Consider the following 15,067-nt stretch of genomic DNA (forward strand, 5'->3'; position numbering starts at 1 on the left):
ATTGTTTATATGTCCCATTTCAAGTAAGTGATAATGTCTCAGTACTATCAAAACTATTTCTCTTGCTGTCAGCTATTGTAGGAAACAGAGTAGCCTTGTCAGAAAAGAACCAGTTTTGCATGTCCATAAAATCATTGTCCTTTGTTTTCTTTATTTTTATTGTGTTTTGTTATCTCTGGTTTAAATGCCACACAATTCAAGAGGGTCAGGAGGAGTTGTTCCACTGCTGCCTCAGTATTGCAGAAGTTCATCTTTCTACTGATGTGTTTCAGAGATTCACCCGAGTGAAATGTTTCTATTTGTAAACTAGTAGTTTTGTGTTACCACTGAAGCGTACAATTAAAATAGTCGATTGGCTAGTTGTGAGGCTGGAGTAAGTGACTTGCACTGTAGTTATTAAACTAACTGTGGAAGAACTCAGTGCAATAATAGAGGAACCAACTAGATTTTGGTACTTTGTTTTAGCCTTTGTGTCCCTCTGCCTTCTTCTGAAGGCTCTGGTGGCCTGAGACAGCCCGTAGGGAAAGCTCTACCTTCGGCCTCTTGGGCACACCCCCTGGGCATGGGCTTTTTTTAGTTATCCTTTCAAAGACCTCCCAGTCTGGTTACATTGGGACCCCCAGGACTGGGTGGCCTTGCAGATAGCTGCCCACAGTTTCCAAGTGGTAGTTGTTCAGGTATAACAGTTTGGTTTTTTAAAGGGCGTCTGGTGATTGTGGTAAAGGAGAGGGTAAGCAATGTTTGCGAGGTTTGAGAAAGCCTTCATATTCTTGTTTGCTTTTTTTTTTTTTTTTTCATCCTTTTAGTGTTGGCTTTTTATTATATTTAATGTTATTACCATTCTATAAAAACATTGCAACTGCTTTCTTGTAATTATAGGGGGACTTATACATTTTTAATGGAATTTAATGTTTTTTCCATACAAATATACAGAGCCATTTTTTTCCTCAGGCTATGAACATTACTCTCATTTGAATCAATACGTTTCAACTGTTAAATATGTCAGAGTGTCTGTTTTAGCAAAGAAATGCCACCTTTTGGAGCCATAAAATACAGTGAATTGAAAGCTGACACCTAATATATTTTTCATTGGATACAGATGTTCAATGCAAAACTCATTCTTTCAGCTTTCATAAAAGGGAACAGAACTAAAATACTCTGGCTTAGTGTACAATATGCAGGGACCAAACTGCTAATGCAATTCAGCATTTAAAAGAATATAAACGTATTGTTAAATAGCAGAAGATAGAAGAATTTTTCCATGTCTGTGTAAAGAGAAAATACCTCTAAAGAGGTTTTAGGCTTTTTTAATGCTTGACCAGTGAAATTATAAATCATAGGGCAGAATAGATATGTAGAATGTAATTTTTCTTTTACCTGTGTAAAAAAACCAACAAAAAAACCAAACCAGAAAACCACCCAAAACACTTTCCAAATCAAAATAAAAGTCTTGAGGAGGTTAAAAATATCTGAAATACATTTTTAGAAGAAAATGAGTCTATTATATTTTTAATACAGTATTGCATTTTATAAGTTTCCTATAACATGCTCATTTTTCAAATTTAGCTTTCTAATGGCTTTATACCTTTTGCCAAAAATGCTGATGGGAAAAATGGGAATATATGTAGGCTAGAATGGTGATGAAGGCTTTTGAGGTGCTGAGATGTTCAATTTTTGTATCTGTGGGCTGTTCTAGTTTCAGTCTGGGCTTCAGCTGAGCTGGAGGCACTGCTAAACTATTGTCAGTTACGCACAAGCTACCACTGAATGTCTGCAGTGCTGCTACTGCTCTTTTGCCTGGAGAAGTCATTTAGGTATACAGGAGCTATAAAGTGGGCTATATGGCAGAGAGAATTAAAGGGGAATAAAAAAGGGAAAAAACCTTCACATTAAACAGATATTTCTGAAGTAGAAATGAACTAGAAAAAACACGTTTAACTTCAACCAAAAATATAAGTCAGCTGTTGTATCTGAAGGTGATTTGCTGCAAAGATCCTTATCTTCATCTTTGATTTCAACTGACCAAACTGAAAAAACTCACGATTTTTTGCCCAAAGGATGCTGAAGTATCTAACAGTTTTCAGGCAAGGGCCTAGAGGAATCAACTTTCCTTTAGCATTTTTGTAATAATATTGCTTTATAATACTGGTATCTTTAGTGCAATAAGTGACATTGACTATCAGATTACCACATACCACCAATATATTGCAGGAGTACGATATTAATTTTTTATTACCTGCTTCATTTTTGATACTTTTGAATGTTAGTTTTTCCTTCTCTTCTGTATAGAAAAGCTTTACTTATTTTTTCTAAATCTACTTTTCCTAGTTGGGTTTTTTTTTTTGACAAAAAATGCTGTGAACCTGTTCTAAACAGATTAATGTTTTTAGTTTCCAGACATCTCATGGAAAATACATTTCCCCAAACTAACTAGCAAAACAAAAAGACTTGGTTTAGTCAGGCAGCTGCTTGTGGGTCAAAAATCTGTGGCAAAAAAACCCAAACCAGCAGCGGGCAGAATTCTTCTCCTGCTTGCAAACAAACTGGTTTTGAGTAGCTGGAATGGATCTGGATGGGATGAAGAACGACTCTCACTACAGATTTTTAATTTCTTAATTTTTTGGGGGCAGGGTAGACTATTGTTACTGATGATTGCCGTGTAACAGCCGATGAAAAATGAGTTGATAGTGTTGTTCCTGTTCCCAAATGACATATGTAAATATCACGAAAAATAAATAAATCCTGTCTTAGTAGGAAAAGCAAGAATTTGTCCTTGATACTCATTTCATATTAATAGAAGAGGGCTGAAAAACACAGCTGCTTGTCAAAAAAGTGTCCAAAGAGAAAGCAAATTTTCCAGTAGAAATGTGAAAATGGAAAACCTTCAATAAGAAATAGGAATATGTTTACCTGGAAATGATGTTAAGATGCTGGAAGTTTAGTTTAGGGTGGTAAACAATTCCCTTCTCATCTGGCTTGTCCAGCCTGGTCAGAATGCACATCTCATCATGGGACTCTTGTGATGTCCTCTGCCAGGAGGATGTAATGACGGTGTAACGGGAGGTTGTCTGGTCTGCCGCAGCCGAGGAGGACGATCCCTGGTAGCTGAAGTACAGCCTCATCTAGCATGATAATAATTGATATATTTTGAAGTCAGAGTACTTTGGCTTTGTTCTTTGGGTGAAAATTTTGTGTGGCAAATAGATACAAAACATGGAATTTCACTCTCCCCCTCTTTTCTAATGTACCTAACTTTACTTCTGAAAAAGCTCTTTCAAAGGAGCACTGCAATCACTGTAGTATTTTGTCAACTTCTTGCAGGATCAAGTCTTAAAGTCTTCTTAAAAAATATAGTCCTTTCCTTTTTGACGTGGTTTTCTACTTCAGTTACAAAATAAGCTGCAGTAGTGTTAGCATCTCTCACACTATAGCTACCCACACACACACCGGTGTAAACCATTTGCCTGATGTACTGTGTTTTTTAAAACACTGTGTTAAAAGCACTGGAATTTTATAAGTAAAGGGAGATATGGGGAGGCAGATAAGCTAGAATTATTTTTCAAATACCACATGCCTTCCCAAAGAAAGCATGTTATTTTTGAATAATTTGCTCTATGTCTACCAGTAAAGTAGCAGTGAGGTTATTCACTAAATATTCAAAGCAATGGAAGTTATTCATTTAAAGCATATTTCAAATTGTTCTCAAGGTTTCTATTGATTTCTCTTTTTACACAAATGCAGTCTATACTATTGCACGCTTTCTGCCATGTTAACTTTCTGTTTGCTGTTCAGGTAGAGAAATAACAGCAGAAACCTTTATGGAGAAATTGGATAATGGTGCCTTGCTTTGTCGGTTAGCTGAGACCCTGCAGGAGAAATTTAAAGAAAACAGCTTTGATGCAAACAAGCCTGGCAAAGTAAGTGTTGGTAAATGTTCTAGCATGTATTATCAGTATCTGAGGTATCTGACTGTTTTGGTACTGAACTTTTTTGCGCAGTTAAGGGATTTCATTTGTGGAGGCTCTGCAAATGGGCAGGGAGGCAATTGCTTTGTGTAGGAAAAATTACAATATAAAATTGGGGGAATTAATACTTCTTGGGTAATTTTTAAAGTAACTCTGAGAAGAAGTTACTCAAAAAATGACTTGTAACGTGGAGGATAAGACATAGCACAAGATCTAGCAGTGTGATGTGGTAGCTAATAGAGAAAATGTGATCCTTGTATTTATTTGCAAGGGAAATATTAAGTAGCTGTGGGAGGTGCCTTTTCCTCCATAAACAGCTCTAGGGAGGCCAATAATAAAACTCTATAGTTAGTTTCGGTGCCTTGAATTTAAAGGTCCTGTCGGTGTGCTGGAAGGGGCTCAGTAAAGAGTTGCAGGGATGATGTGGAAGATGTGGACCTTCAGAAGATACCAAAGAGCTTTGCAAAGATCAGGTTAAGATCTTGCTTGACTGCAACCTCCCTTTAAATTATTTTTCTGGGACAATCTTAGTGGGAGAAATTGAAGAGCGTAGCAAGTTTCTTGTTGGGAGAAATTAAATTAAATGGTTGACATATATGTTAATGCATTTACTGTGAAACTGTTTTTATTTTTCGTGTTGAATTCAGATACATCTTCCTTGAAAGCTAAAACAGGCAAATACACAGCAGGTAAAAAAGAGCCCAAGAGCAGAAATCACATAATGCATCTTCTATTCCTGATGTTTTCATAACTAGTCTGTATCAGAAATTAGGGCATAGCATAAATTTTATCGGCGGTTCTGAGAACTGACAGCCTTGTGTCAGCTGCAGCTGCGTAAGTTGTTTTTCTCGGTTCCAAGCTCATAATTGTTGTTGCAGAAGAAATTGTCTGGACTAAGGCAGGCTTTATTTATTTAATTATTTTTAACCTTTTGTGGGTTGAGGGGGTGCAGGGGGGTGTTGTTTACTTGCTTTGGGTTTTGTTTTCTAAAGAAAAAGGAAGAGATAGCTGGGAAGAAAGATAAGAAGTAAAGTAGAGAAGGAAGGAAGCCTTCCTCCACAAAGGAGGAAAAGGCAGCTGGAACTCATATTTCATATTTCAAGTTATAATCAGTGTTTGGTTTGTAGAAGTACTGGATGACTTCTGAGTTCCTCTTTATAATATGGTCCAGCTTGTCTTCGCCTAAGTGACGGCCTGTTAGTGTCCCAGTAGCTCGCAAGCTGAGAAAACACTTGTGGCAATCTTTTTATTGAGCCTAGGAACTAGCTAGGCAGAAAGAAGGATTACTTGTTTTTTTGTTTTTTTTCCCTTAACAAACAAACAAACAAAAGGTACCATTATTGACAAAAACTGCTAAAAGCTTCAGTGAATACCCTAAAGGTAAACTTGGCTACATAGTTCTAAAACATTCCCTTTTCGTCTCTTGCCTGGCTGGCATACTAGAAAATCAATTAAATTATGAAGTGTAAAGCATTTTTTTACAGAATGACATCTCCAAAAACCATGTCTATTTAATATAAAATTCTCAGGAAAAATAATAGTCATAAATTCTACTACAAAGTTCTAGTGAATATTCAGAAATTCAAACTATATGTTTTTGTTAGATATCTAACTACTGCTTTTGGGGGTTTTGGTTGGTGGGGTTGTTTTGTTTGTTTGGGTTTTTTGTTTGGTTGGGTTTTTTACTTGTATCATCAGACTTTTGTCTGATGGTGGCTCATTTGGAGAGAGCTACCGCTTAGAAAGATAACCCAGAAGTGTACCAAAGTTTGGTTCTTCTGTGTTTTGCCACTGAAAAGACGTAGACCTCCTTTCTTGTATTAACTTCCTCAGCTGAGAATATGGCTTTCCTTACTTCAATTAGCTGATCCCCTTTTTGTGAACCTAAGTTACATTAGAGGCCAATTAGGCATTTGTAATCCCATATGTTGTAATTAGATTTGTTGGTCTTTTATTTGTCAAACTGGTATAACAGGCAATGCAATTAAAGGGAAAAAATTCTGCTCCACTGCTAATTTCTCAATATATAGTATTTCATACTTAGTATCATAAGAATTCAAACAAATGGCAGAGTAACAGATTTGTGTCATTGTAGACTATTAGGGAGCTATTCATCCATTCAGATTTTAATTCCCTGTGTAGCAGTCTGAGGCAATAGGACTAGTATACACATTGGAAAATCTGACTTGTGGTGCCAAGGAAATTAATAAGATTATACTGTACGAAATTTAGCATAGTAAGAATTCCACAATCCTCCCCTGAATCATTATTATGCACTCTGTTAATAATACATGTGGAATTTTGAAGCCATTTGACCATTTCTCTGTGCACAGGAAAAGGGAAACGTTATGGTCTTTCACCCAGGTGCCCTGGTGCCTTCACTGGCAGCTGGAACAAGCTGCTGACTTCTATAGAGTTCAGCCTCAACCAAAATAGATAACGTGCTTTTCTATCCATATATGTAACTATTAATTTTTTTTAGATAGAACCAGACTGATATGAAATGAGTGGCTGCCAGAAAGATCAGTTGCAGGCAGCACCAGGTTGCAGCTGAGTGAGGGAGACAGGATAAGGCTATAGATAATGTGCATATGTGTGTGTGACTTACTAACTCCTTTCACAAGCTTGAAGATTTGGTCTGTTTTCACAAGTGAAGTTTTTCCTTGCATGTGAACTTCCTAGATGGTAAAGCTCCATAAAATATTTTGGTTTTACTTTTGTCTGAAAGGAAGATGGTATATCCTGTTCTGCTTGATCATGTACTCCTGATCATGAATTCACTTGTGCAGCTCTGAGGCTGTCTAGCAGCTACAGCAACACATGTAAGAAGACGTTAGAAACGAATATTGCATACACTGACTCATCAGTTGTTTGCCATAATTTCTTAAGTTCGTATTGCAATACCCTACAGAATGGCAGAAATGGCAGAGGTTAAATCCTGTTGCTTCTGGGTTAACTGCTTATGCAATATGTTTCTAGTCACAGTAGGTTTTACAGTTTGTTTCTTAACAAAATTGTATCATTCCCTTTCTTATTAGGGAGGACTGAACTTTCTTCAGCCTTCAGGAGCCCCCTAGGTCAGCACCAGCCTTTCTGAGTGTGGAATAAAGCAGGAAAACGTAAACCAAAAAAGTTATGCCTCCCAAAATATCACGTTTTCCAAATCTGGAAGGAAGATGGTGGTATTGATATCAACACTTCCTTTTTGTGTCATGTGGAGACACTTGTCGATACTAGGGACATCTTCAAAAGAGTTAGGAAACTACTCGTAATATGATTTGGAAATACAGCTTTAAGAAACTGAAAAGGAGATTAAAACGTGTGCGATACAAAAGTAAAGTTTTCTTTCCTGAAGAGTCAGAGGAAGGCAATGAAGGAGTTACTTTTTATGAGTGAAGGAGATCAAAGGAGTAACTTTCTGTGAGTGACTGAGTAGGTTAGGATTCTTCAGTGTGGAAAGAGGTAGCATGGGGGCATATGACACAACCTGCAAAATCAGGAATGGCATGGTAGATGTTCAGTCTTTTCTATACAAAAACTGTGCGACATGGAATGAAGCTAGTAGGAGCCAAACAAACAAAAGGGAGTCCTTGTTTACGAACCAGTTGGAAATTTCTTGCCAATGAGTGTTAAAGTTTACCTGGGTTCAAGAAAACACTGAATAAGGTAATGGAAGAGAGATCTCTTGGAAGGCTGAATACACAGAAACCCCGTCTAGATGAGGAAGTTCCCATAGCTGAAAATGGCTGGAGCTTGAGAAAGTATTGAGAGAAGTAACATGTTTGCTATGGTCTTAGTCTTCCCTAGATGCTTACTTATGGCCAGTCTGGGTTGGATGAACCTTTGGCTGACGCAGTAGGGTCACTCTTATGTTCTGTGCGTTACTGCTTCTTGGGGCTGACTGCCTTGCTGGTTGTGCAGGTGGACATGGACAAATCTATCCTTTCACAAGGGTCAAACTTCAAAGAAATTATTTTAAATTAAATATGTACTTTTTGTTCTATATAAAGATGCCTCTTTAGGACTGAATCCCTACAGCTAAAAATAGCACCCGAGTCACGCTCTGCTTTGGTATCTGTTATCCAGGGGAGTAATGCGTGATTGAGAGCCCTGGAGTTTGGCAGCCTCTGGTGCCATTTATGCAGTCTCTGCTTGTTTCCCTTCTGAGCTTAATGCCATAATAAGCACTTTTGGATATCATAAAAGATGCTCTGAATGCATCCTCTATGAGTCTAGCTCCCTAACCCTGTGGTGTTTGATTTGGTAATCATTCAGTAATAACTTATTAAAAGCATTTCATTTTCTAAAGGTGAAGCATTTAACAATTGTTCATTTCAAAGGCTGTTCGGTGCTAGGTTCTTTTGCAAATCCCAGAAGGCAATGTTCTTTGTTGTTAAGCGGTTAAACCCTGCTTTAAACCCTGACGATTCTGAAAACGTTGATGTTGTATCTGATCCTTTGCTTCAGACAGAAAAAACTTTGAGTTTCAAATGAAAATGGAAATTTTAAACAGGGAGGGCAGTATTCGACTGGTGTGACTGTACGCTGTATTTTTCAAGAAGTCATTTTTTCCCCTTTTTGGAGATTTTACAGTAATAAATCTAATCTTGTACATTTATAAAATGACAAGGAGATGACTGATATCAATCTTAATAAATGCTCAAGATTTGTGTGGTAGTAAGTTGTTGGAACTACCTGTGCTGCTGCTGCTAATGATCTACTGTCTAGAAACTACAGACTTATTATTATAGCAGGAGTTATTCCGTAAAAGTGATTCATGTCACAGGATGCCATTTTGTAATTTTCTCCCATTGGCTTGGATTTCATCTCCATGCTCTCCTGGCAGTATTTTACTTTTCCTGACAGATAGTTAATTTGAGAATTTCGCAGCTGTACAAACAAATTCAAAGCATCAAGGCATGTGCAGTATGCACAGAGCCCACATTTGCTTGGGCTTAGTTTAGTAAGCCCATTAATTAAGATTTTAAAATAAACATAAATAAATTGTGTTAATAGTTATCACCATTTTAATAGGCAGGGCATAATAGTCTGCCCACCATCCTTGAAGCTGCCTATATATTTATGAACATTCCACCGAAAACAATGTTTTCATGGTAAATGAACATCATCCTTTTTTGTCAGAGTTCTCAGAGCTTAATCAGATAAATGTCAACTCAAATCTCTCTTAGAAATACTTTTGAATAATGAATCGGAATCTAAAATTCAACCTCATTTTCAGGAAGCCAGAATCTAGATTTGATTTGGCCTATAAAAGAAATAGAAGTACAAAATAAATCCAGATGCAAGTATTTCTTAAGTCCTAGAATGTTTAATTCAAATATACATTTAATTTTATTCTTCCAATGGGAGCTGACTTAATAAGATTAAAATGAATGTGCACTGAAATAAAGCTGTTGTGTGGAAAACAGCAAGTAAATTTTGTCTTTGGATGTGCACGTGCACTTCCATTGAAACTGTCTATAAAAACAGTAATTTATGCGCACACACATTCATGTATTTCCTAACATTAAGAGATTCTGTCCACGTCTCACTCATAGTCCTAGTACCTGAAGTGTATTTTGCAGTTGTTCCCTATCCAAAGCTTTCGTTTGCTCCTGGGAAATGTACTTAGCGAGTCTGATACTTGGTGGGTGTAGATCACTGTGACAGCATTGCCTTCTCAGAGTCATGCAGGTTTGCTTGAGGTGAGATTTTGGCCTAGTGAGAGCACTTTGAGAGTCACATTATGCATTTTGAGAGTTACAATTAAGAGATCTAAACTGAGATTTGGGATGGAAGTTTTTTTGCCCTTAATTAAGTTTTAGTATTGAAGTTGGATCTCAGAAGCAAAAAAATTCAGCAGTTACGCAACTGAAAACTCACAGTTTGTTTTAATTTTCAAGATCTTTATGTTTCTAAAGAGAATTATGTATATCTGTGGAAGTAGAGGCAGAATAGTGTAAGCTAAAGGACTTGAAAAGCCAAGGAACCGACTTGAATTCTGTCAATATTGAAAGAAGAGGCTAGTGGCAAAAGAACAAGATTATAAACTGGAGGCCAAGTTAATTTCCCATCTCAGCTGTAAGCTTATTGTTTGCTTTTGGGAGAATACATCTCTGCGCTTTCATTTTCCACATCTGGAACCTGGGAATACTGTTCACTGTACAATAGTGGCTTGATCTGTGAACATTGTAAAGTGCTTTGAGCTCTTCTTGTGCCAAACAGTATTGCTACCCTATTTGGTGAGCTGTGATTAGTATTAGGCAGTTCCCATTATGAAAACAAATTCATATTTGACTCTGCTTATGTACAAGAAACGTGGAAACTCATGGTTCTCTAAATGTAGATAGGCAACAGACCTTTGGTTGTGAATCTACTGCTTCAAAGAGCTTTGTGTCTGCTCTCCAATGGGGCCACAAGCAAATGTAGTGAACCTCCTAAAGTAGAGAATCTGGACCAATGGTTTAGGATTTGACTTATCTCCCAAACCAGTGAGAGCTGGGATTGCTCTAGCAATTTATAAGAATAAGAGGTGTTTATGCTTGTTCTATCCTTTCAATCATGCCTTTGCATAAAGGGAATTATGTGAATGGAGAAATTATCAGAATCCTGGAAGTTCATGAGAAGCAACAAATGCCTCTGAGTCTCCAAGGCATGCATTGTCAAGGAAAGCAAAGTGTCTGGCAGCAGTTTAGAAATGAAGAAATTGATTTTTAGAAAATATTAGGTATCTTCGTATGGATATATTATCACATAGGTTAAATGACAAATGAATATGCTACTGTAACCCTCATTTGTAAGTAATCCAGGAAGATCCGTTCAAGTCTTGGACAAGGTGAGACACTTGTACAGATTCTGTAAGGTGAAATTGCTGTTTTTGTTTACAGAATCATAGAATCGTCAAGGTTGGAAAAGACCCTTAAGATCATCGAGTCCAGCCGTTAACCTAACACTGCCAAGTCCATCTATACCATGTCCTCGAAGAAGACCATACATATCTGACAAATTGTAGAAGGTTTAATAGGTCGTCTTAGTATATTTTCACCTAAACTGATGAATTATCAAACCAGGAAGAGAACTAGGAAAATATTTAATAATTTCCCAAGGCAGCTAGCATGGCTGGTGGACAGGAGGCAGGCTGTGCTTGGCGTAATTCAAAGACTCAGTAGCTGGTTTAAGATCTAACTAAACCTGAATAAAGTAGTAAAGGCCACAGTATTTTTGAAGGGGTCTTAAAAATGAGGAGGCTCGTAAAAAAATTCTTTGGGCTAGATGTTATAGTTTGTAAAATCAACACCGAAGCTCTTCGACCTTCCCTTACTGGAGCTGTCAAAAAGTGGGTGTGCATTGAAATTATTCAGGATACTGAAATGCAAAAAATAGGCTAAACCAGATAACTTTATTTTTGTTCTTCAAATAGGAAAGGTCCTGCGCTAAGGAAATCTACCTCTTGACAAATGATTGAGGTGCTGTGCAATGAAAATTAGTAAATTTATAATTTCCTTTCATTTGGTCTTTCTGAAATATAGTAATACTTTTTGAACTTACTTCATCAATGTATTCTCAATTAAGAATAAGACTAACAGATTCCTAAATAGAATCAGATATGTGTGATTCCTATGAGAACATCCATAGGTACAACAGAAAGAATTACTTCAATTTTTTTAAAATTTGGAAAGGGTATAAATTTTCATGCCTGAAGGTGTAATTCAAGTTCAAATGGAAAGGGCTAAGAATAATTTTTTTCTCTTGGACAGCCTCTTCTATCTTTGTCTGCTTTGAAGTATCTTCCTTTGAAACATGTGGATCTTAGTCCTCTTAGACCCTGGATGGCCAAGCTGAAAATCTGATGTAATCAACATGGTGGTTCTATTTTTACTGTAGGCTTCAGTTTCTGAAGTTTATCTGTGTCCTGTAGATGGGTTGGATTCCCAGCAAATACAGTGTTCTGTAAGCTTGGTGCCTTAAGCCTGTCTGCCCAGCGTAAAGAGTCCTCAGCCATGGCAGAGCCATGTTCAGGTGCTCTCTGTGCTATAAATCTGACTCCAGTCGAGAATTGCATGAATGTGGTTAGGCTATGAACAGGTTCTTTGTGGTCTGGGGCAGCAAGTTGCTTGTCTGCACACTTGTAGTTTCTGGAGACTTGTGTTCTGCAGTAAAAGCTTGTGGAACCAATTTCTAATCATTTACAGTATAGATATGGCCCTCGGCTACTTAGGAGGGAAAAAAAAAAAGTAGAGCATTGTCTTTTTGTATATGAATCTTTAGAGTGGCAGACAGACGTGGATATGAGAGGAAAAGAATAATTTTGTGAAATGACTCACAAGTGCTAATCCATCTGGAAGGAATCATTTCCACAAGACTGTAAAGCTGTTAGAGAATTCCTTGTACCTTTCTCAGACATGTCAATAGCTTGCTGAGCTCATGTTCAACTGGATTGCTACCAGGTTTCTTGCAGATACTGTAAGATTTGCCTGCCACAGGTCACGTGGACAAACCCTATATGCCCCAGCAAATATGCCTTTTACAACTAAAGCTTTTCTGCTTGCAGGAGGATTGCATGGTAGGATAGAGTTCTGTTTCTCACTAGACCATAAACGATTTCTGAACAAATTTAGGATATTCTGTGGTTGTCTGCTTGGCACCTTCCAGGTGAATACATTGAAGAACTTTTTATAAGCTTTTAGGTGCACTTGAAGCCATGCACTGGGGTCGGGGCCGAGCTACGCAATCCTGGAAGGAGCGCTGAGACATCTCTCTCCAGATCGTTCTTCCTGCTGATACTTCATGTCCTTGGGAAAGCATGGGTTTCTCCCTCGTTTGGCTGGAGCCCATTTAATCTCTGTGTGAACTGGCCTTGCTCTTGTCAGTCAACATGAGGAAGGGATTCTCCTGCATACCCCTCCCTCTGCTCCTACTTGACATTGCAGAAATAATCAGAATTTGCATCTCAAGGTAGTTGTCATGGAAAAAGCAGTGCAGATTTAAGCAGTTAACTGCCTGTTAGATCCTGCTTTGGAAAATACCCTAATGATTCAGACTGCAAATCAGGTCAAGAGGAGAACCAAACTTTGATTTCTAATAATATCGTTTAACTAGGAGACATCTCAAGTTTTTTTTAATTAATGTTGTTTTTGTATGGCATACTGCGACTTAGACACTTTGTAAAATTTGTATTAAAACTGTAAGTTTTCATAACATTTTTACCATTACTTCAGTCCAGGTATTGCAAATAGGGATGGCATTTCTTCTGAGAGAAATATATAAAATATATTTTTAGATTTGCTGGATTTTGCCTTTTGTGTGAAATGCATTGTAACACTCCTATTATTTATTTTGTTAAGTCTTTAAAACAAACTGTAAAAATCTTTGTAACAGATCTTTCTATGGGACTTTTCCTTTAGACTATTAGGAATAGTCTGGAACAGAAATGTAAGATTAAGGACTTCAATGGAAATTAGCATATATTTTTAAAAGCTTGAGAAAATATAATTTAGCCCAACTATCTTCAGCTTAATTGTGCAATTATTAGGTCGAACTTAGTCTTAGTAGTTTTTAGGGAATAATGACTAAGCAAGAACTACAGAATTTTTGGTCCATTTACCAGTACTGAGTCTTGAACTTAAAATAATGAGCCAAAATTCCTGGAACAATAGAAATGGTGAATATACAGCCATAAGTGATGACTGCAACGCAGAAGGAGAAAACAGGAGTCACTTTCAGGCATAGACACCAATTTATAGATACTATAATTATGTCTAATTTGTTTATTTAAATAGACATATATTCCCATGTGGGCTTGTATATGTAAATTGGCCCCAAATGCTTCAAGTATACAGTAAAGCTTTGTTTGCAACTGTAGAGGCTGATTTAAGGCTGGTTTGGAAATTTGGCTGTATAGATTAACATTCCAACATGTTTTTCAAATCACGGACATTTTTAAATTCTACGCCAGCTTAGAATTCCCAGGGCTCTAGCAGTTTCCTTGTGGTTTCTAATTGGAAAACTCACAGAAAATCAGATCCTTTATCATAAAGGCAAAGATGTTATTTTTCTTAAAAATGAACATACAGGGCTTTGGAGAATCAGACTTACCTGCAGTGAGCTACATGTGAAATTCTTTCTGAATGTTTTCAGCATCTGCATAAAAAATGATTCTTTGTTAAACATCTGGAAATCCAAAAAGCGAACAGATAAAGCATCTGAAAAAATTCTGTCTTGCTTTAGGCTGCGTAGATCTTTATCACAGTCTTGACACTTGGCTCATGTTAGGTAAAGCGCCATTTGGAACTAATCTTTGGACCCCCCCCACCTTGCCTCATGCTTCAGAAGGTCACCAAGTGTGAGATTGATCATTGAGAGAAAAACAGGAGGAAAAGTAAGAAGAGGCATGACTGTCATACAGCAGTATACCCAGCGTTATAATTATTACGTCAAGGAATTTGAATGGCTTCTTACATTTGTTATGCAGACTGCCAGTGAAAAGTTATCTACTATAATTCTATAGATCAAAGAAATATGTTGGTTGTTTGAACTATATTACACCACACTGTAAGTGAAATTATGGAAACATCTTTTGATATGAGATTTTAGAACCTATAATGTGTTTTGATGGCCTTCAGCTATTCTCACTGAAATTTTCTAAGCATTGTCCTTAGCCTGGGTTCTTCTGGAATGATTAAGGGGAAAAAGTGATTTTGAAATTTCTGAGACTAAAATGAGTTGTTTTTGCCAAAATTTAATATTTTTCATATTTAACTTTATTTTGAGAGAATCATATCCCCTTCAAGAATGCGATGTTTGATAAGACATGATCATGGGCTAATAAGATGCTTTTTGAAATGGGTACTATGAAAATCCACTCAGATTTGACCAGTTTATATCTCATGGAAAAACTGCTGCTTATGCATGTAGTTGCTATTTACATTCACAGGTCCTTCTGTGTGATGATGAAATAGCCACAAACAACTTACTCAAATGCAGTCCTCCTGTTTTTCTCATTAAATTACAATATAAATGATGGAAATTTGGAAACTAGAATTCTGCAACTTCTTCAACTAACTCTACGTTAATTCAGCTCTGGCTTTTGTGGTTGTGATGGG

General features: G+C 37.1%; 1 protein-coding gene across 9 annotated transcripts in view; it reads left to right on the forward strand.

Moving 5' to 3' along the window:
• The window catches only part of GAS2 (growth arrest specific 2), a 100,128-nt gene that overhangs the window by 14,978 nt on the left and 70,083 nt on the right, over positions 1–15,067 (forward strand). For all 9 annotated transcript variants that reach the window (XM_087743257.1, XM_087743210.1, XM_087743228.1 and 6 more), the window contains one exon: positions 3,793–3,917. In XM_087743257.1, coding sequence (XP_087599383.1) covers positions 3,793–3,917 — 125 coding nt within the window. The remainder of the gene's footprint in view (positions 1–3,792; positions 3,918–15,067) is intronic.

Source organism: Nipponia nippon, unplaced genomic scaffold, assembly GCF_047370975.1.
Source record: "Nipponia nippon isolate SJK-2023a ecotype South Korea unplaced genomic scaffold, ASM4737097v1 scaffold_10, whole genome shotgun sequence".
In the NCBI taxonomy this organism is placed as follows: domain Eukaryota; kingdom Metazoa; phylum Chordata; class Aves; order Pelecaniformes; family Threskiornithidae; genus Nipponia; species Nipponia nippon.